Source organism: Bombus fervidus, chromosome 13, assembly GCF_041682495.2.
Source record: "Bombus fervidus isolate BK054 chromosome 13, iyBomFerv1, whole genome shotgun sequence".
NCBI lineage: Eukaryota > Metazoa > Arthropoda > Insecta > Hymenoptera > Apidae > Bombus > Bombus fervidus.
The window spans coordinates 6,672,565-6,697,311 of record NC_091529.1 but is presented as its reverse complement, the minus strand read 5'-3'; the positions used below and the strand labels follow the sequence as shown (position 1 = coordinate 6,697,311).

General features: G+C 36.8%; 1 protein-coding gene across 1 annotated transcript in view; it reads left to right on the top strand.

Annotated features, from left to right (window-relative positions):
- Positions 1-19,271, top strand: part of Hgtx (HGTX homeodomain transcription factor) — a 47,528-nt gene extending 28,257 nt beyond the window's left edge. The window contains exon 4 of the mRNA XM_072015677.1: positions 18,448-19,271. Within this exon, the coding sequence (XP_071871778.1) occupies positions 18,448-18,645 (198 nt within the window). The 3' untranslated portion in view covers positions 18,646-19,271. The remainder of the gene's footprint in view (positions 1-18,447) is intronic.
- Positions 19,272-24,747: the final 5,476 nt, after the last annotated feature.

Sequence of the window (24,747 nt, the reverse complement as noted above, 5' to 3'; positions counted from 1 at the left end):
AAATACAAAAGATTACCATTGGAATACCTTAATTATTCATGATGACCATTAATAAATGATTTTAACATTTTCATTAGAAACCTTCTTAACATTTATGTTACTTCTTTATCTTCATTGATAATTGACAATAGGACGTAGATTTAACATATGGTATTAAATTGTCAAATTCAAACTTCGGAGAAACGATATTTTTTATATGCTTTTCATGCACATAGTAGCCTAATTCAACGCGTCTAACGTGAATAGAGCACGATCGAGCGTTGAAGTCTCTGGAAGCCTAAAAATGATCTCACCGAGTGGCGGCCACGTTCATCGTTGACAAACGATCGTGACTAAACGCAGGGATCAAGCGAACTACATTTATAAACATTTGCGTTATTACGCTGGAAATTATTTGCTCGACATACGTTGACGCGAGCGTTTCGCTCCGCTCGTCGCGTAATAAACTTATCTGCCTCGACGCGACGATATATCGATCATTACATTATTTACGGAAAGCTTTCAGTCGAATTAATATCATGCGTTTCGGATGAACGTGGATTTATGAAGTATATTCAGCAATGAAATTTACGGGATACGTTTGTTCGTTTGATCTGATTAAACAGAGGCTTGTCTTCCATTTCTTGTTTTGTCTTCTCCTTTCATTTCGTTCCTCTTCTCTTGTCTTCTTTTTTTTTTTATTTTGAATATTCTGATAATCTTAAATGATTCTATGGCAACGTAAAAATTAAATTTCCCGCGTTGTATTTCGCTATTAAACGAAGACTAATTCTGTACTTGTTGTCTTCTTTTTATTATTCCATTTGCTTTCTTCTTCTTCTCTTTATAATTTATAAAACTTCTGAACGATTCATGAGAATTTAAAAATTATACGTGCAGTGTTTTTAATCTTCAAAAATATCGAACGATTCTACAGAAATTTAAGAACTGGATTTTTCTTACACTTTATTATAAGGTGTTTTGCCTTGTCTCTCCTTCTTGTCTTTCTCCTGCTTTCTTCTCATAATTTACGAAAATCTTGAATGATTTTATGAGACAATGATGTCTAATTGTAAGTTAAAATACCGTTAAAACGTAATAGATTAAACATCATAAATACGATGTTTCTTCTAGGCTCGTCCGTCTTTTTGTATCAATAAATATTTCATTTCACGCTCTAAAGTTTTTCTAACTACGTATTAATCTGACTACACTACTCGTCAGTTAACAGATTCGGCAAAAATATTTTATTTGATATCGTTCGAGGATCAAAGATCGCTTGTTAAACAAATACATCGTTTATACTATAGACGAACGAGCTTAAACGTTAAAGTTCTTATGGCTCACTTATGGATCGTCCTGTATACAAAATCGATATCCTACGTTCGTGGTTTTACATCCGAGATTTATCATTTTTTCAGTATCGGAAAAGGATTAGTACGGCATATAGGGATTCGCTAGTTCCGTCCAACGAAGATATATGTGTTCTGTCATTCCACATTTCCAGATTTATCACTTTTTCGTTTTCGAAACGTGTATCCCACCGATACGCGTTCTTTTTCCTCTTTCTTCTTTTACCTCTTTTTTTTCGTGTCTGTTTTCTTGTTTGTTCTTTTTTTTTTCCTTTATTTTAACCAAATACACGTTAAATTTGCCACGCAACCACGTTTACATTCACGTTCGATGGATTGATCGGAACAATATTGAAATTACTTATTTTATTTATTGCACTTGAAATTGACCAACAAAAATGATTTCAGAAAATTGAATTTATTTCGTAAAAGAGGGTTAATCGAGCTTCTATAATTAGTTGTATAATTAGGAAATTACACATTCGTGTATTGTACTTGTATCTTTTCAATTTTGTTTATCTGTTTATAATTGTTGTTCAGACTTCGTTTCATTTCTTTTTTTTTTTTTTTTAATATCATTTAAAACTTTGAGGTGGTTTATTGTACGTGTTGCTTGATTTATTGAAAAAGACGAGAGATAAAATTGTAATAGTCGACTATATCAAAATCACTTGAAGTACAAGTACAGAGATAGTGTACACCGGTCGTAATCGTCGCTCGTTCAATACTACTGTTCAACTCTATGCTCGATATTCGACAGTATGTCTCGCTGTAATGATAAATATACTCGTTGTAATGACTGTCCTAGAGAGCACGTTCGTCTATTTATATCGACCGGTGTTATTATAGAACGTTCGAATGTAACTCCGGTTGACGATTACAAATAAGGGCGATAATATTTTACCCGGAGTTTGTTTACCTTTGAATCTAGCAAACCAAAATAACGTTGGTGCTCCAAGGCACAACAATATGAGTCTGTTCCGATTGACTCATATGCTGCTACACCTTATTTTACCAAATCTCGAATTAGTCATAAAAATAGCAAGGGACTATAATCTTACAACCAAGCGAAAGCAAAATTTAGCAACATTGGTTCAAACTTATCGTAGACTAAACGACCGTCTCATAAAGATTATCAATTCTTCTTCAATTAAACATATCAATTACAATGGTTTGTATGTAATGTTTAAACATAAAAATTCCAACTAAGAAAGATATTCTCCTCGCACGAACAAGTGCAAAAGTCGAGATTTGAAATTATAAGTTTAGATCTAAACAAAACCAAACGAATTAAAATCTCGAATGAATCAATCAAAATTCTGGCTGCAATTCTTTTCTCTCGGAATCAACCAAAATTCTGGTCCCAGAAGCTCGATTCAAACTAAAACAGCGAATCGCGATAATTGTTCCAAATAATTTAATTTAATCAACATTCTGGTCCCAGAAGCATAATTCAACCTTAATATAATTACTATTTGTTATTTTAAGTTGGGTTGAGCTTCTGAGACCAGAATTTTGGCTAATTCTCAGAGAAAAGGATAGCCAGAGATTTTGGTTTTAATTTGAAATTTTAATTAGTTCGGTTTTGGATGGATTTAAACTTATACTTTTGAATTTCGATTGTTCGCGTAAGGAGGATGTTTTTCTTGATTAGAATTTTTATCTTCAAAGAATAGGTGTATCACTCATATAGCGCTAGATCCAACGTTTCTCCATAAAAGCCACTCAAAATCACCAAAAAACACTCATCCATCAGTCCTTCAATCTCGCTATACATGCATTTATATCAGCCTCGCCATACGATATAGAAAAAGTACTTCCGCGTGTCTACCCAGTGGAAATATCGCGAGTTGCTCTGACGCCACCAGCAATCATCGCTTGACACTATACCGAAGCGCAACGCACTGGTCCGCGACGTGAATCGAACGAGAACCAGCTATTAAGATTATTACGCGGGTCGTCGTTCAAATTGCCAACGATGTCCGACGCATGATTTAGTTAGCCGGCTCGGTGAAGCGAACAGTGAGCAAAGTGCAACCACCAACACCACCGAAAATGCCCGACGATGTACAGTGGCAGATGAAAATATTCCATAACTTAGAGAAAATTTTTACGAATGTGTATATTATATACATTATATTAAACCTTTTGAAATTTTATTACGACCGTTGCAAGACACGATTGTCGTGGCTATAACAGAAAAATTTGAAAATCTATAGAGCAAGAGTTACAAAACGTTCATTGTAAATCGTGAAAAAATTAGCGAAAAATTAGTACACAGAATGAAAAGAATACCAAGAAGAGAATAATTCAATTATTTTTCAAATTTGAAAAAAATGTTCCTCGTTCTATTCTAATACGTGATTCTTCTATTTATCATTTTTTCAAGTAGCCATATCAAGAAATACCACTGCGCGTCTTATCATTCTACTCTATCCAATAGAACGATACAACACTTGCTAGTCGTATCATAATCGCTGAAACATCCTGTGCACGTACGAAACCAAACCAAACACAGGACCAGTTAAACGATAAAAAGAGAAAGACGTAACCACTGCGCAAAGCTCAGTCTCCAGCACTAAACGAATGATCCCCGAGTGGCGCGCGTCCCCTATTAGAATCTAATATGGCAAAGTGAACGGCCAAGCGTTTGCGAGTTAAAGAGCGTGACACCCCAATGCTCGTAGGCGTATCAGCGCGTGTATCACGTTTAACAAGCTAGAGAGCTAAAGACGAGAGAGAGAGAGAGAGAGAGAGAGAGAGAGAGGTACACACACATGCACACACACTAAAACCAGATACTATACCACGATTATAGTAACAAGTTGAAGTCCACGTCCGATGGAGCGCACAGTAGTAGCACGAAACTCGCGGTGGTGGGGATGTGGTGGGGATAAAACGCGCAATGATCTCGGCGCGCATCGAAGTGGAGGGGATAGCGAGGCGCTGTAACCGGAGTGGAGGGGGAATGGGGATAAATAGCGCGCGCTCGAGGGTAGGACCGCGCGGAAGGAACGAGGGCTTAGATGGTGTTTACGCAGTGGTGGTGGTAGTAAAGTGGCGGCGGGCACCCCTGTGTCCCGATAGAAACGACAAGAGAGGACGGGCTGCTGGGTTGGTAGGCTGCAGCAGCACCACCGGGGGAGGGGTGGAGTTGTTTACGGCGGAGTAATCTGCTCGTCGACGGATACCAATATCGATGACGTCAATTAGTACGAGCGAAAGCCTCCTACCCGCTTTTCCTCCACCATGTATCATCATGGTGGTGTATGTATGTACGGCGCGGCATGGCACGGCGTGATAAATCACGGCAGCAGGCGGCGTTCCCTTCATTCACCTCCCACAGCTCGTACCCTCGAAATTGGCCCACATGTACTTGACTCCATAATGCTCGATTCCACGAGCTTGTGCCTTCTCGCTCTCTCCCTCTCTCTTTCTCGTTTCTATATATGCGTGTATATGGTCTCTTGTTCTACCATGTTCGTCGCCTTCGTCGATAAGAGGCTGAGACTTTATTTCGAGAATAGAACGGTCGGTTCGCGGCATTAGTTTCTGGAAAGGTAGTTTCCTAGGGGTTCTTTTGTAGCTTGGCGACGTTGTGATGGGGAAACTGGTCTTCCAGTTACGCTTCACATCACGTGTAATTGCTCGGGTAGAGGATATTTCTTTTCGTGCTGCTTTCGAATACCGTCGAATAATGTTTCGTCACGGTATGGTCAGGTGTTCGTCCGGTGAGTGAGCTCGGTTTATTTCGAAAAAGTTGGAGAAGTTAAAAAGGCAACACTGTACTTTAGCGAATTCTTAATTAGCTAAAGGATAAACGTGTTTTTCGTCGATAAAGTTGCTGACAAATTTTAATACAATATACCTTCCTTAGGATGTTATACAAAAATATATATGTTTCTATTCTTAGTTACAATAATTACAATATTTAAAAATCTTAATCATTCTTCTTATATATCATACCTACAACACTAACCGGTATCTTCCCCTCTTTCTTCCACCAAAAAACAAGGAAAACATCGAAAAGCTGTAAAAAAGAAGAATCGTATCACGTCTGAAAATTGAATCTCCAACATCAACGATTCTTTGGCTACACATCTCGTTGACGAATATCGAATACGAAACACGGATTCTTTTTTGAGACGATCTTTTCACGGTCATAAACGGCTGTGTCCAATTTTCTGCTAACGCCGTGTCAGTCGAAAGAAAAGAAAAAAATAAAAAGAAGAGGAACAAGAGAAAGAGAAAGAGTTTAGTTAGGATAAAGGGCGAGGCTAAAAATCCATGCTGATCAAAATCGGGCTTCTATGAAGGGGAGACGAGACTAATCCTGTAACGCCCTCGAGTGTTTCCTTGATCAAATTTGATGAATGTATCTGTATCACTGTACACACGTATTAATATTCCCCTACCCCCCATAATTCATTCGAGCTGCAGAGATCAGTGCTCCGCTTAGGAAACAAAGGAGGACACGGGATCGCAGATGTGATCAATAAGATTTTCACTGATCCGACTACTTCTGAACGAACCGGGGATTATTTAATTGACTTTCGGACCTTCTTCCCTTCCTTTGAGCACGGTAGGCGTCCGAGCGAATAGAAACAAGTAGAATACCATGTACAGGTCTTGTTAAATTGAGACTGTTCTGGCGAATGAAGATTAAGAAAAGTTGAACTTTCTGCTACGATATGTCGAGAATTTACATTTAAATATTAACTTTCTTCTATTACAAATACGTATAAAAATTACAAATATGTACACATTTACATGTGAAGATTACAGGAGGGAAATATGATAATTCGTATCTTCTGTTTTCTATAAGAAAGTCCCATAATGTATAGCTAAACTCTTCTTTCATTTCGCTATACTTAATTTAGGGATTAAATATGCGTTCTTCTTAGCTATCCATTCTTGAATATTTAAAGAATATCGATTGTTATAGACTACAAAAGTATTCAAATACTACATGAGCTACCGTACGCGTACGTCTACTATACTGGAGAGAACAATAGCAAAAAGCCACTCGAATTTGATTCGTACTTCTTATACGATTAAGATACCTCTCGCTATATCAAAGTATGCACAACAGTATTTTACTAACGATACCACAAATGTACTATCTATTTAAAAAAGGAATTGTACGTGTACAAATATCGCATTATGACTGCCCCGAATATCAAAACTAAAACTTAATGTTTCAACACCACGTTACATTTTAATTTTAATGAAGAAAGAAATGCCTAGAGCAAGGAGAAGATCCAGGGCAGCAAAAAGGGGAGAAACCCAGTGAGAAACATCATTCACCGGTGTTATCGATATTCATCGACGAAATCAAGACACGGTGCGAGCTTAAACTCGATTTCCGCTCGGTCATTTTTTGGCGAACATCGAAAAAGGAACAAAAGAGAACGACAAAGAGGGTGGAAGGGGGCCGTAAAGCTCGGCCGTTTCCCAGTTGCCGTCGGTCGCGAAATTTGATTCCGAAATAAAAATAGAATATTGGGGATAACGCGAATCGGTGAAGCCATTTGATCTTCGAGTGAGGCGAAATGGTCGGCCGGGGTGGGTTACGGGGACGGGCGAGGAAACATATCGATATGGGGAAGCGGTACGAGAACGGAATACAGAGGAGCGCATTATCGCCAAAAGCCAACTACCCTCTGCCATTCTCGCGGATCGCATTACTTATTATTTGAAGAAACATTCTGCTCCAAGCACTTTGTAATATTACGAGAAATTACTTTGGACCGATTGATCTCGACAGATTCCGATCCTCGCGAACCTTCGTGATCCTCAAAGTAATTTTGATCCGCTCTTTTAAACGAAGTGGAGTTGATTCGTACGATTTGAAGCTTTCACGATGATCATTAGAATGTTATACAGCGCTGATCTACAACAGTAGCATATATCACGTGCCGTGGAAAATTCTGTCATTTCTTTTCCACTTTGGCGTTACGCAGATGCTAAAATTACCTGTAACTGGAATTTACCAATTTGAGACAATCGGATCGTGTTTACGACTATTTGTTCGTTTTCGATGCATTCAAAATCCGACGGATATTCATCGTCGACTTTACGAGGTGTACGAAGAACATACCATGAGTGACACAATGGTAAGAAGATGGGTTAGAAGCTTTAATGACGGTCGTGAAAATGTGCATGACGATCGAACGAAGCGGCGGACCGTCTGCGTCCAACGACGATTTGCTGCACGCGGTCGTAGAAAAAGAACAGGCGATTCACAATTTCGTCAACTTTCCATTCATTTCCCACGAATTTCACGGTCGTGTCTCCACGAAATTGTGTCACACCGTCTAGAATTTCGGAAGTTATACTGTCTGGAATTCCGGAAGTTATGCCGTTTGGAATTTCGAAAGTTATAGTCACGCTGGCTACAATTCTGGGTGACGTTCTATGAAGTGGGGATACAAAAACTAGTATTCCGTTATGACAACTATCACAGTAACGATAAAAACGACATAAAAGACTAGTTTAAGATATATACGCTGCGATAAATATCAAAGATTTTGAGAATAATTTCAACTTCTCTTTCACAACTAATGGCAACTTCTTTTCTGGATGCGTCTCGTATAATACGAAGGAAATAACGGATTTGTAATAAGATACTTATTTAGAAAATGAAAGCCGTGAAAAGCGTGCAACTTGCACTAAATATCAGCTAGTGTTCTAATACTTATAACCAACCAGTGTATTTGTGGTTCTATCGTGTTTCCAAAGTACCTTGGATTTTGCTGCCTGAAAGAAACTGGAACAGTTTCAGATCTCTCCTGAAGGAGTGAACTGGATATCCGAAGAACCACAAATTTTATGTCCGAACGATTCTTAATTCTTTGTAATCCTACATCGATTTGAAGGCTCATTTCGTTATTTTATTGGAAAGAATTTATTGCAAGAAATATCGAGGTGATTTTTCTTGTACTCTATTCCTACTTTCTTCCAAATTTTTGTTTTAGAGTCTTGATACAGAATATTGGAAGATATTTTTGCTTTCTGCACTATTGTATAATCGTATACCATATGAAACAGTGATGAGCAAATGATGATGAGAATATAGCACGTTGAAAAGGTGAAAGCAAATTTGTCATGCAATTAACTACGTCATAACAAGAAGCAGGTGAAAGAAAGGACTCACCGATAGTTGTCTTCGTTACTGGTAGTCGATCTTCAACCGAAAATGATGATCAGGCTGCAAATGGTTATGCATTTTTTAGGAAATTTCAAGAAACATTTTTACACATAATACGTATAATTAAGTACATGTACAACATCCAAAGCAGATGTTACTCACTATAGTATTTAACCTTCCATCTGCATAATGGATCGTTTTCCACCGATAATTCTAAGCAATTTTTTCATCTCGTTCCTTTGTTCAAATTCTACTCTGCTTAAAAAGGTCAAGTTAGATATGCAGCGGTAAAAACGTATTCTACAAACTTGGAAGAATATTCAATAATTCTTAGAGATCTTCTAAAACGCAGAAACCTAACAGAAACTGTGTGGACTTAAAGGACCCAGTATGCAAACGATGTGAGTAAAAATAACGTTACAGACATAAGGTCGATGGTTAATAGACGAAACAAATTTGCGATTTAAGTTTCGTTTCATCAGCTTCGTTCGTAAAAAATATCAAATTGCGCATAAAAATTCGCAGTCTGGCGATGATCGATCCACGATTCATCTCTCAGCAGGTTCATGACTTGATTTTGCCGCGAATGCACGAACGGCCTTAAAAATTTATCGACGTGTCAATGAGACGGTACCATTTGAATGATAAGCGGACTCAATGAGGTGGAAATTGTCCAGAGTGAATGTCACACACGACTTTCCACGCATCATTAAGCATCCACCCTGACTGAATTTCGTTTTTCCATCCTTAACGCTAGCTTCCACCGGTGAAAGCCGCGGATTTCACTCGGCGCCCTTTCGAGACCATTTTGTTCCGAGCGTACAGGGTGTTTTAACCCTACTACGGTCTTCTGAAATTTTGTTCCAACCTTGCTCTTCAAAAGTTTCAACGAATTTCGACGGAGTTCCAAAGAAATTTGCAACGTTTGAAAGAGAAAAGCTGGAATATAACATTGAAATAAACGTCAAGTATTCGCAACGATTTCTATCATTTTTTAATTTGCGACATTCTTTAACGATAGAGAACAACGTCTGAGTTGAAAATGACACGCAGGGAACGTGGTAGGAATGTTACAATTTACTATTTTTAATTTGTCACTCATTACAAGTAAACGGTTTCAAGTTAAACACGTAATAGATAAAAAGATTTCTCACATAAATCATTATTCTAGACATGGAGGTATTATTATCGATTTTTATTATTTACCATCTTCTATGAACGAGAATCTCATTTTACTTTCAAATAAAAAAAAAAAAAAATACCATCGACCGACGCAATTAATTAATTAATTAAGGCAAATAGATAAATTAAAAAAGATCAACGACTAAAGCACTGTCATTGCTGTTATCGAACATCGTTATTAACAAACTAAATACGAGATCCTGTTGATACGGTATTTAGCAACAAATAAAAAATGAAATTGGATATTTGGGAGGATAACGAGGGTGATTTTGCGGACGTTATAGATCGGCAACGTATGATCGGCGTTTAGCCAGCCGTGGTCGACCGCATTCGATATATAAACACTCTCATTTGGTAATATATCTCATTAAGGCCTCATTGATCCACCGTGACGATAAATTTATCCGGCAGTTTAGAATGATATGCGAACCAATCTCTCGGTGTGGCGCACGCCGATAAAAAGCCGCACTGCAGTTGGTTTATTACGTTGGATTCGATCGCGACCGGATCAATTTATAGAAAAGTGAATCGAATGAAGAGCCGATTCTCCATTGTTCCGCGATAATTGTTCGTCGAGTGGAAAATCAGTTGAAGATCAACCTGCAAATTGTTATTCCTCCGTGAGAAATTTAAGGACGCGAGAACGCACAAAGTGTATATAATATGCAAAAGTACATAAACAAATCCGAAATTTAATGTAATACTCTTTACATTATCAGTTATATCCAGTACGTAATACGATTGTGTATTTAAGTTTCACTTTTTCAATTACATCTACAAAAATATGAAAGTACATGTACTTTTCAACCCTGCTGAGTTCTTTGAGTGATTTTCGAACGAATTACATTTATCGTTGACAAAGTTCTCAATTTCGAGGAAAATGTAATAGGTGTTAGAATTTAATCTTGAAGTTAAGATTAATAATCTTTCGAAGACACAACTTTTATGTGATATAATTGTGAACAAGCGAGTGATATAATTAACAACGTATGGAGATCGTTGACTGTTGGCCAATTACTCTCAGACTAGACTTAGGTAGTGACCCATGATGCCTTAAATACTTTTGAACCCCACTCTCTATACAGTAACGAGTATGACCTGTGTAAGTGTCCTCTTCAAATGCCCGTGTGGATGTCTGTGTAAGGGTACTTATGCCTATGCGTGAAATATCGTTGTATTTCAACAATAGAACTGATGATGATAAGCGAAATTTTCTATTTCAATTTTATATTAAACATTTTCTTAAGATATCAAAAAGATCTTTTTATTATGTTGGAACGAGAGTGAGATTGAGGGATGAACATTTCAAGACTACAAGTTCAGGATTAAAATTATGCTAATTATATGGCAGATAAAAATAAAAGATTTCGACTATAATGAAATATCGTAACGTAAAAGTTATGTGATTAACACGAACAGCGTCAAGGTGTTATTCAAATTGTGTTGAAATTATAAATCTTTTAATAAATGTCATTATTGAAAGATATCACTAATAAATAGATATTATATCAATAAATATTATTATTGGAGAAGAGCTATTATTCGAAGAACGTTTAGGATTATCGACAAATGGAATAGCAAGAGTGGACGCAGCAAAGTGGAATAACAGGAAAGAAGGGAACAAGGAAAAGTCGACGAGGGTGACATGTTGGAGCCTCTGACAGGGTGGAAAATTCGAGCCGAAAAGGAAGTCGTGAAACGATCATGATTTTTTGTCATGGGAATGGAATGAATATAGAATATAACACGAATGAGAAAATCATATAGACACACGTTTTCAGCAACTACGTCCTACTAATTGTAATTCGTGGGCTGACCGTGTGTTACACAGCTATTACTTTACATCGCTAAATCGCAATGCGTTAAAACATTGTATCAAAAGCAAATCATCGTTTTAAAACGTTCGTTTCCATGCCAATTCCAATCGAATCAATTATTTCAAAAGTATTAAATTTCGAGTTAAGAAATGATCCAGTAGCACGTTGAAACGATGAAATCCTTGCGTGACGATCGAGGAACGAGAGACAATGATTCTACGATGAAAATAAAATAAGACAAAAGATGTGCACTTTTATAACATTCCCAACCTTGTTATCGGAATTTAATAAATTCGAGTTGTACGTATAATTATACGTATAAATTATACATACATATGTATATATATGCATATATAATTCATATGTACAATTATATGTACACAATTTAATTCATTTACCATTTCCATTTATGTGTATGTATAATTTATATGTATAATTATATATACATAATTTATATGAACAATTATATGTACACAATTTAATTCGTTTACCACTTCCATTTATGTGTATCTATAATTATATATACATAATTTATATGTACAATTATATGTACACAATTTAATTCCTTTACCATTTCTATTTATGTGTATCTATAATTTATATGTATAATTATATATATATAATTTATATGTACAATTATATGTACACAATTTAATTCCTTTTCCATTTCCATTTATGTGTATGTATAATTTATATGTATAATTATATATACATAATTTATATGTACAATTATATGTACACAATTGAATTCGTTTACCACTTCCATTTATGTGTATGTATAATTTATATGTATAATTATATATACATAATTTATATGTACAATTATATGTACACAATTGAATTCGTTTACCACTTCCATTTATGTGTATGTATAATTTATATGTATAATTATATATATATAATTCATATGTACAATTAAGAGTACACAACTTAATTTCAACTTATATGTATGCATAATTGATATGTACAACTATATGTATACAATTTAATTCATTTACCCTTGCCACTTAACATCTCCTTTTAAAAATGCACCTATGCTTTAACTATGACAACTACGATGTAAAAAGCAAGCCCAAACGATGCCAAAAGCATCTTGCGTGCACACAGAACATAGTCGGCGAAAAATCTCGAGAAAACCCACTCCCAATGAAATTGACCCTCCACCATGATCCAGCTTGTTCTACACTCTGGTAATCGGTTGGTAGCCGCGTGTCTATGCAAATTCTCCGGCTTCGAAATCGCGGCTATCAAGATGTGAGTCACGCCTGTAATCTTTCGCATAGTAAATTATCCGCCAATATCAACGAGATCAGATACTGGCCGGTATTATCTGTTACGATTGGAGGATGAGGGGAGGATCCGAGAGGGACAGAGAGACGCCGAGCAGAGGGTGCGACAGAGTCGCATGGACGACATTGTGGAAAGAGAAAATCAGGAGGAAAGGGAATAACGGGGAAAGAGAGAAAGGGTGGGAAGAAGAGAGAAAGAGATGGACAGTGGAACCCCGACGGTGTAAGGGCTTTGCGCAGTTATAAATGCGGTTTTGTATCTAGCTTTACAGGACAAAGTAATGGGCTTAGATAATCCTGATTTAATAAATCGAACAGTTGCGGAGGGAGCGTTTACAACGCGTGACTAACGCGTTCAAAAACAAGATGAATGACGCGCCACGTCGAAGTGCCGCCGCCTGCTCGCATTTACATTTCGCCACTGTATCTCCGAAGCGGGAGGACAAAAAAAAATTGCCCGGAAAATGCGAATCCAAAATTGCGTGGGATTTGTCGAAATGGCTAGTCGCTGATTTCACTTCTCTTTCTTTTCTTTTTTTTTTTTTGTCCTTTTTTTGGGGCTGAATCTTAGGGTAAGTAGGAGGATACGATGGTTTTCTGTTGATGGGGTAAATAAGTTTGGATTAGCTGAGAATATTCTGACAATTTAACCGAAAATATTTCTTATTTAATATACACGTTGAGGGAATATTTTATCCCATACAGCGTAATGATATTAATTTAGAGAAAGATAGTAAAACCTACATATTTCGCGAGAATTACGAGAGTAAAACGTTTCGATTTATTGCTAGTGAAAATAGGCTATTTCGAGAATTTGTTGATTCAAATATCCTTGCTTATTTGTGTTATTTTCACATCCTTGATAATACGTTTTACATTATTCTGTTATTCGGATTTTATTTAGATTTAAATAAAAGAAATCTTTAGATAAGACGTACCATTTTTTAATCCCTTTAAAGATCCATTCCTTGCAAGAAGATATTTCTTTCAAATATCGTACTTTTTTTTTGTTTTTTTAATTTTCTTATTTCCTTCTTGTAAATGGAGATAAAACGATAATTGCTGTAATAACGTAACTGGATCTTCAGCGCGTGATGTGATATTTTGACGAACGTGGCCGTGTTCCGCTGGCTGTTCTAACATTAACGTTCAATTTGAGGGCAATGTAAACTGCAGAGAGATTTTAATGGCTTATTATCGGTTACTTGCGTCACGTTTTGGCCCCATTACGGTCTATTAAATTAGAGGTAATTCCTGGTTAAACAGTACGCCGCCATAATGTTAGCCGAAAATCAATTCTTACACCCTGTTGGGACAATTTTCGCTCTGTTTAAGAACAATTCATTAGCAAATTATTTCATAGCCATTGAACCTTTACATACCAAATCACGTAACATTTTTCTAAAATTTACAAACTACACGTACACGTATACTAACGTGGGAGATGATTGGAGTAAAAACAGAATATTTAAGAATATTTTACCCCATTACTATTATTATCAGTGTTTATTATTAATATTATTATATTGTCATTATTAATAATTGTCTCTTATGGTAAATATATTCTTTAGTTTATTTTTTTTTTATTTTAAGGAAATAAGAAAGATTGTATTTTTTAATAAATCTTCCTAATATCTTTTCTCCTTACTTCTTAATTCTAATCTAAGATTCTTAATTCTGTTGCATTAATATTATTACTGTCATTCTATTGCTATTCTACTCTCTTATTCTATAACTCTATCTTGCGAAAAGAACAAAAAATACAAAAAAATATCAATTTCAGATATTCCACATAAACAGACACAATTACATAAAAAGTACAATTATACTGTATAAAGTAAACTAAATTAGAATTCAATAAAATTCACCGCACAAATCGCCATAAAATTTCTAAGATTCGTTTTTCCAACAAAACTATCGTTCTCTGTTCGCAAACGAAAAATATCTATCCTTCGCGTATGCTTACACGGAAATATCCGTTAATAAAGATATGTATACAGGGCGACGATGATAAAATTCCAAAAATCTGTTGTCGAACGATAAACTGGAATCTTCGAAACGGTACAATGATCGAGCAAACGTGAAATGAAAATCGAGTTTCCGGATGGGAGATAGGATTTTCAATCGGAGCAGTTGGCAACGGCCAAAAGTCGGTTTCTTCGCGGGCTCGTAATAAAAATTTATCCTTTGCCATCCCGGTTCCCGCTTATCTTTTTTATTCCGCTCCCTTCGCTTTTATCGGCGGTGATAAAACGTTCGATCGATGGGCCGATCAACATATCGCGATCGGAAATCGCACGGACGAATTATTAAGTAAGGACGTCTAGAAACGTTTCTTATCTGCAAAGCAAACTGTTTCATCGTTTCTTATTTGGTTATCACACAGGGTAAGTCGATGAAGATTACCACCGAAAATAATTCGCTATCCATTGACTGCATCAAAAAATGTATGAAATAAAATTTGCTATACTCGAAGCAACTCAACGGATGAATATATTCTGACTAATTGATGCCTAGTATTTTCCGAGCTATCAGCGCGACCTTGAGCTTTCTAAACAACGCTACATATCGTAGCCGTAAAAAATACGAATCCAACGACCTACAATGAACCCCTCAGTCAGCCTGGAATCTCAAAACAAAACAAAAATTTGTAAGAGGCTTGTTACGACCTTGGAACTCGTGCAGAAATTGCTGGGCGCGAGATGCAGCTACTCTTTGCAAATCTCCGTGTACACGGGAACCGAAACTCTGTCATTAGCTCAGCTCGGTAGAGCAAAGCTATGACCAAGGCGCACTATGGACGAGCGACCATTGTCCGCGCGATATCGCTACGATCGTACACGTCTGTACTCGTTGTTCTTAGCTGGAAAAACACACAAAGATGTATAATCGTAGAGATACCGCGCGGACGACAGTGTCTGCATCGGACCCGAGTATTATCTGTGTGAACAGTAGCACGCGAATTAAGAACGATCCACCTGTACGAAAAAAGCCTGTTCAGAGGTTGAAGGCGACTCAAGGTGGTCCCTTCGTACATCTATAAAGCTGGAAATACGCGGCAGGAGTCCCGTGTCCCCGCAACAATGTATTTAATTAACGTAACGGGCGCCAGGGGAGCGGCGGGACTCGAGCGTAGCGATTGCACCCACAAACCACCCTCTATCCATAGCGGCGAGCGCCGCGTGACCCCAACTAAACTCCACCCCCGTGGCGGCCCCTCTTTCCTCACCAATCCGCAGGCTTGTTCAATGGCCGCCAAGTCGAGAGCTTAAATTAAAGATATAAGCGTGGCGTCGCTTGGCTTGGTGGTAGTGGTGGTGTTGGTGGTGGTGGTAGTGGTGGTGATGGTGGTGTGCAACGCGCAGCCCTTGCCGTGTAGGCGGTAAACGAATTAAAAAGTAAACGGCCAGCCGTAAAAGTTAATAGCTGTTCGGATGAAAATTAAAACACTCGAGGAATTAAGATAACGGAGAGAAAGGAAGCCAGACAATCTGGGCGAGATTGACTGCAGCCCGAGAGCTGGAACCTGGCACGAGCGTAAAACGTCAATCCCTCTCTTTAAATAGGAACATCCCACCCGTAAGCGCACCTCTTTCTTTTTCTTCGAACCCTTCGCGAGGCTGCATGGTGCGACGTGCACAATAGACAAAGATAGGAATAATCTTGTTAAAAGTAACGTTGTTCGATTTTAATCTCATTACTCGATGATATCATCGGTATGGGAGTAATACAAATGTAAACGATAACTCGCGGGAAAATCGACAGAGGATTAGTAGAAATCGTTTGTACATCAAAGTCTAATCGCTTGGAAATTACCAAGCTCGTTATTATACGTTCTTGTCTGTTAATTCCTGTTAGATAATAATTGTTACACCGTAAATGTAGAGAATTTGAACAAAGATACGTATGATTCTAATTTCCGATTTGAAAATTTCTTTCTTCCTTTCAACAGCGATTTAAAAAAAAAGAAACGGTTCGAACCATCCTGCAAACTTTTATTCCGTGTCAGAAAGGTATTGCATCGCATCGCTATAGAATTTTGTCCTGCTAAAAATTGCCATGCTAGATGTTCTTCATTTTTTAACGAGATCCATTCGTAATCATCGCTTGATTGAGAAGTGGATTTCTGACCATATTTATCCCAAAAAAGGTTTTAAAAGTTACAGGAAAACGCTGTCATTGTGTTGAATGCCAGCACAATGTCCGACGAAACGTAGGATAAATGCTGTTATTAAGACGCTATTTATTTAAACGTCACCATGTGCGGTTAGACGAGAAAAGAAATGTTCAAGACATTTCAACTGACCCAGGAACCAGAGAAGGTACTATCAAAGATTTGATAAGCAGACTTTTACCTACGTCGGCTTTCCTGATATGGAGTTTTAGGGAAACTGCACATTACAAGCATTTTTTTTATCTTCGTACCGAATAATCGTTCAAATGCCGCACTGTGGGATGGCTGGGTTGACTTACAGGGAATGGAAGGTGTTGTTGCATGTTGATAGAAAGGAGGATTTTTAGAAAAGGGGAGTCTTGTGGGTTTCTTTGGGTTTTGAGCAATAGTAGATTAGCAGATGATTGCGCTTAACACTGTCGCAAAGGACGCAATTCAGAGGAACCTCAGACCCCTGAAGGAGGCAGCTGCAATGCTGGCGAAACGTCGTGAAGAATTTCCTTCTGGACACGGCTTACGCGCGAAAGCCTCAAACAGTGTGACAATCCAAGCCGTGAGAACCTTAAGATGAAGCCTCTCAGTTGGTAGATAGCTGTTTTCAGAAGATGGATAGAGTTTGAAATCTTCAGTCTTTCCAAACCTACGTTTGATGATGGTGAGTGTTAGAGAATGTTGATGGATCGACAAATTTTTTAATTGGAAATCCTTCAGTTCTTTTTCGATTTTTCTGGATTGTGGTTTTTTAGGAGGTTGATAAGGTTCAAAAATATATCTTCCGAAGGTATAAGGGGTGAAGAATATCGATGGAAATTTGGATTCTTGGTTGATAGGTTTCTTTTTTAGTTTTCTGTGAGTCTTGACGAATAATAGCGGTGAATAGTAGTCGCAGATGATAATTTTAGTCAGTTAGATGTTTTCGACGAGTATACTCGTCACGCGTAAACAGTAGTTACAATTTGCTGTTTAAATTGGAATTTAGTAATTGCAGTAAATTGTCGTAATAAAATTAAGAAATAAAACAGTCGTTTCGTTACAACTTAATTCTGTGTTGTAACAGCCACGCATAGTCTGTGTTTGACGAGTATACTCGTTGTCGCTTAGTTTTTACCACACATCTTAGGTACACACTTTTCAAAGAGGTCGCATCAGCTAACTGGTTAAAGAAACTGATAGGTATTCTCACTTGGTACTAATATGTTTGCAAGATTATGTTTGGAAGTGAAAGATGCCGGAGAATGTTTGTGGAAAAGAGGATATTCAGGTTGAACGTGTGCGTTCCTTTAGACTAAAAGTTGGCTTCACAGAAGCAAAGGTGGATGTGAATCATGAACATATACTACCTATATCACGGAAGAATTAGAAATATTAAAGGAAATCAAAGGAAATCAAAATTCTATATAATTATAGCTAATTAACTTAAAGAAGAAGAAGAAGAAAGACAGAAAAAATTGTTTCAATGCGACAGAGACAAGTTTCCAACGAAAGGGTTCGTTTGTGATTCCAGGTATGGTTCCAGAACAGGAGGACAAAATGGCGGAAAAAGCACGCAGCTGAAATGGCGACGGCGAAGAGGAGGCAAGAAGAGGTCGAGGGCGTCGTCGCCGAGGGTGAGGATGGTTGCAGCGACGCGGAGGCTGAGGGAAACAGCGAGACTGCAGCGAAGAGGCTGAGGAGGGAACTCGAGCAACAATACAGGCATTAAAACACGCGAATAAAGAAACGAAATAAAAGAACGAATCGAAGGACTAGATTCACTAGGTAGATTCGTAAGAGGATGTGAAAAAATACGTGGCAAAGAGAATTTTAGAAAAGGAACATCAAGACACACCGATCGTTAAACATTCCCCTTTTCTTTATTTCTCACTTTTCTAACGTTCCTCACATTGTCAAAAGAAGCTTTAAGGGAAGTTGACTTCGCGAAACATCGGACGAAGATTTTGAACCGGTCCGATAATAATTCTAGCGTTAAAATGTTCCACCAATTGACCTAAAATAATTCAAAGAGCAATTTGTTTCAAAAGATTATGGTTTCTTTCGGTTTAAAATTGTTAGAAAATTACTATAATGAGAAACGTCCACGTGGTTGTTCTATGGAAAAGGAAAAAAGAAAATGCCTCGAAGCGTTCGTTTCAAAATTTGTTAAAATGTCGATATGAACGTGACGCCACCAAGACTGACGAGTTGAAGAAAAATGACTATCCATACGATGATCGAAGAACTTGTCAATTTGTGTGAAAAAGAAGATAATCGAAGGCTGACTTCATCTAACTTATAATATTGTGCCGTTAAAACGTGTTAACTTGTACAGAAGCGTTCGAGGAGGATGTATACGACTTTCTATATAGATATGAATTTATTATATAATTGATGTTATCAATTAATGTAATTATTATTAAAGAACCAAAGATCGACGCGTATTAGTTAGAAAGAATAATTCGACTAATTAATTTTTATACAAAAGGGAAGAATTGACGTAAATAGTTGAAAAGTAAACTCAACTAAATGCCTGGTGGTTGTATTCGAGTAAGAAGGATCGATACGTCGAATTTTCGCAAGATAATGAGTTTTAGTGGCACAATTGGCGAGATTGCTATTTTTCACAAATCCATTTATCTAAATGTTTTAAGTTGACGAACCGCTGAGAAATATAAACGCATTCCTCTTTCTTTCCGACAAATCTCACCGACGAGTTTTTAACGTTTATAGAGCTCTATCGTCGTTTGTATATATTTGTATCAAGATAAAATTATACTATAACGAAAGGATCGTGCCGTCTGGACGTACGTTGCAAGAAATACACGCAAAATTATTATATTATAACTGAATGACAGTAATTTATACGTATGCGATTATTTGCAGGATCTTCAGATTAGAACAAATATTTTATGGATATCGAGGGGTAAATTTCTTTTATGGCAATCGACAAGGAATTTTTAAGGCAAGAAAAAGAAGAAGTCTCTTTGTGGTGAGGCACAATCATGTTATCGACAAATCAAACTTTCTATGTTTATCGTGTAGATCGAAAATAAACACGGTTGTTGTTATATAGTTTAATTAGTCGGGAATTAGTAATAGATCTCGGCGGCTGAATCTAGTCATGTCTATGTTAAAAATGCCATTTCTGCGATAACGATTAAGTTACAACGATTGTAGGAAATTTTAGTCAGGGTAATAGCGAGATCGCGATTTTCGAAAACAATAATGGACAGTTTGAAAATTGGAGAATTTGAAAAATCTGCACATACATATTGGAACTCGAGAATTTCCAAAAGTTTCGAATTTCAAGAAGTTCAGTGTTTGTAAATTTAGAAACTGAACTGAATTGTAAAATTTAAGATTAAATCTCAAGAAATTCTACAAATTTAAGATACACTCTTTAAGGATGTAAAAGTTGGACATTTTAGGGATTACAAATTTGAGAATTTGAACGTTTAGAAATTTCGAATCAAAGGATTTCAGATATCTGGCTATAAGAATCTGTATATTTATAAATACGTACTCCACAAAATTATAAATCTTGTATCATGCTAAAAGCAATTTAAGGCACTTTTTCTGAATCTTGCCTTAAAATTAGAGCGTTTCCAGTTAAAGAGAAATTATGGTTCCACTACGTCGATCAATCCTGCAAGTAATTAACTATAATAATAAAAGGAACGCCGGTAAGCTCGTATTCAGTTAAACAGCACGTGTATAGTAAATGTATGCTGAGTATCAGACAAGCCATTAACACCACCACTATGAGTATAAATATATAAATATTCAAATAAATTAAACGCGAATGTGAAACGAACGAGAATAAAGATTCAAAGGAAAAATAATATGCGTAAGAGGTAAATGAATCGAACGATTCCCCTTAAGAATTCTCTATTTACGTCCCAGTGAACTATGCCAATGAACGAATAAGCGAATTCAAATGAATTTTGTATATTCTGTAGATACGATAAACGTGAATGTGATATTTAACGTATTTAATAAGAATCTGACGTATAGATATACATATGGGACGACTTTCGGGCGCATAGCTGATATTTTTAAACGTATTTCAGTCATTTTATAAATTAGCAAAATTCCATTAATAGTAGAAATCGTATAACAACTATCTTCTATCTTCTTTTTCTCGTTTGTTACAAGTCGAAAAAAATAAAAACCGAAACGATTGCCAGGTCACGTAGAAACTCCTCTGCTTCTAAAGAACGGACAAAAATTTAGTAAAATTCGTTGGAAAATAAACAGGAAAACTCGAGAACCAGGACGTTACAACTAAAAATGTGTAGATTTGAGATTTCCAAAGTTTCGAAATTTGTAGGTTCGAAGATCCACAGATTTCCCGATCTGAATATTTTCGAGTTTACAGATTTCAGAATTTGAAAATCCAGCAGTTTGAATCCATCGGAGATCTTAAGAATATAATATTAAGATCTATAATTTGGTATTACAAAAACTGTAGACATCCTGATCGCCCGTTATATCCGCACTCGAAATGATCAAACTACTGGAAAAAGTTCATGCGATCGCCCGAAACTCGTCCAACGAGTAAATAGGTGTTCCCCAATTAAACTCGAAGGAGGCAAAAAGCGAAAAAAAAATAGGATCGTAGACGTACACGTATACATAATGTGTAATGGCAGGAAGCGTGCGACTAAAGGCAAAGTATTGGTTACCAACGAAGAACCGGAAGTCACGCTAAGACCTTCCTGATACCCGAATTAACGCGTATTCTGAATACTTTCGGTGTATCCGATATCCGTGCGATGAGAATCGATTTTTAATTGTAAAGTCGTGGCTGGTCAACGAGTTTCGAAATGGAATAATAAGAAATGTAACGATGGAAAAAAAGGGTCGAGCGTACTAGCGTACCAGTTACTCGAGCGTTCAACGTGTTATTGTACAGTATTTAGATAAATTGCTAAGCGCGAACGAGGTAGAGACAATCTGTATAAAGTATTGTATAAATTATACATACGTGTTATCTATCGCTTGTGTATTATATCTCCAATTTAATAAATGGAACACGTATTACGGTAATTATAAAAACCACCCTGTGTAAGTCTTTTATCCCTCACGTTTCGCAACATTCGAAATATTTGTATTTATTTCAAATTAAATTACCTGCATTGCGCACAGTTCTTTCCTCGACCATGTTAACTTTTATTTATTTTTTATACTTCATTATTTATGCAAGAAATCTTCTGGAAACTCTTCGAAAAGAAACAGGTAAGTGGCAGCAAGATTGGATATACGAAATGTTCGATTTTTAATGATCCGTATCTCGTTGAATTCTAAGTGGAAAGAGAAATGCTTGATTCTACGATGAAATACGATAACTAAGAAGGAAGTGTGCAATGTAAAAATATTTATTAAAGAAAAAGAGATCTAAGAAACGGATATGCGGATATTTAAATTGAAGATTTGAGAATTGAAAGATCTGGAAGTTTGAACATTTTTTAGACTCGATAATTCCCCGCTTTGAGAATTCGAGAAGATGAGAACTTAAAGATTTGATCATTTGAAATTTTAAGTTGTATTTAATAAAACGAGTTCAATTTAGAGAAACATTCCGCACCCATATCGACCGAGAATGCGACCCCTTAAACTAAAACGAATGAAAATTTCATAGTGAAATGACTAAAATTAATGTTCTCGTGCTTTAACAGATAGTATACGCGTTTTTAATTAATCTTTCTCGAAAATCAATAGAGAGCGTATGGGTAGGTAAATTGAAGACGAAAATCACCAAGACCATCAGGAGCATTGATAGCGACGTGCAAGGGGACGTAATGAACGATGTACGAGTGTGTTGCAGGAAACGCATCAATCATAAAGCAAGACACCTGAATGACGTAATTTTTAACACATTGACCGCCGATTAAGTCCAACTGACTTCTACTACCAACACTAATTGAAAAGAAAATTATTCCTTTAAGATCTTCGCATTTATAAAAATTCTAGTAGAAATTTATTCATTCAAATTCCATTAGGACATTAAAATATTACAAGATTTCTTTAAGGGACGCATTAACGGTTTTAAACAATTCACTTCTGTAGAAAAATTCAAATATCTTTCCTTTTGGATATAGAATCTAATTATCATCGATATAATAACAAATATTTCCAAAACACTTCAAACAATCGCTTAAAGATATCTATTAAAGATATCTGAAAGATAAAAATAACAACGAAATAATTCTCAATATAATAATAATACTTGTCAAAACACTGTCTATACAAATATGTAAAAAATAATAATAATTCCCAAATGTAACAATAACTCTTAGAACATTATCCAAACAACTATCTCTATACAAGTACTTCATAAAGAAAGATGATAATACTCCACGATATAGGTAATAATAATAATTCCCAAGATACTGTCCAACCAGCTACGTACATCTGCCAAAAACTAACAAAACTCTTTCTCGTTGTATATAGTTTCCCTTGTCCCTTAACAGCCAGCGAGCCAACAAACAACAGCTTTGGACGTACATACGCCGTTTGGTCCGACCGGAAGTTCCACGAAACTAGGAAAAAGCGCGAGTTGGAAGCGTTTTCGTAACCGGTATCGATTTCGAATACGAATAGCCGGGTGATTAATGTTACGAGAGTTCTCGTGAGTCATAAAGTTAGCGTTTCACAGCTAGGCGAAAGAGGAAGAAGAAAGAGGTGGTCCTTACAACCTCTTTCCCACCCACCTCGAGGAAACGAGAACCGACAAGAGTAGAGAGAGGCGGTAGTAGACATTGGCAGTGTAAATTTATCGTGGTGTTAAGCCGTTAATATTTGCGCTCGCCGGCATTAAATCAATGAAAAATATTCTAATTGGAATATGAAAAAAGTTGGCACGCTGTGACAGAGGGTGCCGATGCCAATTGGAAATAAAGAGGGGGGCAGGGGGGCGAGGTGAAAAAAGGAGAAAAGTCGGTGTCCCCCAACCCACCCACTCACTTGACTCGCAGCATGCCGCAGCACCCCTCGTGTTACAGAATAGAATATAAATTGTCTTAACGAGAGGCGTGCAAAGAAAAATGGCGAAAAGTTTTTCCTTATCCGGCTGTGAGAAGGAGAAGGGCTCGTTCGCAAACCTGTATTGACCTATAGATTCTACGACTGCTCCCCCGGCCACAAAGCAAGTTTACTAATTTCGCGAATCGCCCGTTCGTTTGCCAACGTACATTAACGTCACGTAATATCGCCGCGCCAAGAATGGGCGGAAATTGCAGATAGTGCGCTGTACATACTGTGTTGCTAATTGCGTTACATATATGGTTTATTGTATGTGGCGGAGTTTGAGATTTTCAGATGGTCGCATAGGGCGTAGATTCTCAAAGTGTGACTCGAACGCACTGGTGAATTGATTTGAGGTGAAAATTTAGGCTAAGTAACAAAACAAGAACATACATTGTAAACACATGAACAAGCGAATGTGCAAATCCTCTTTACGGCCGGAAGGATGAAAAATAAAATAAAAACTGAATTAAATGAACTTAAAGATTATAGTATCGTTAACTTACAGCTGTGATGCTGTACTATACTAATTGCAATAACGTCCTTTAAATGACTAAAGTTTAGAAGATTTAACTTTATTTTGTATTTTACGTTCTCCACGATAGAGACCGGTACAACGAGATTGAATTAAATGAAAAATTCCAAAATTAAGTGATCTAATCCTAAAGTATTATGGTCCCCAATGATGAACAGAGTCAAGAGTTAGAAAATTACCAAATTTTGATGTTAAAGAATTCAAAAGTTGCAAAATTTAGATAAAGAGTAGGAAATCTCGGGTATTAGGGGATGACGATTCGGTAAC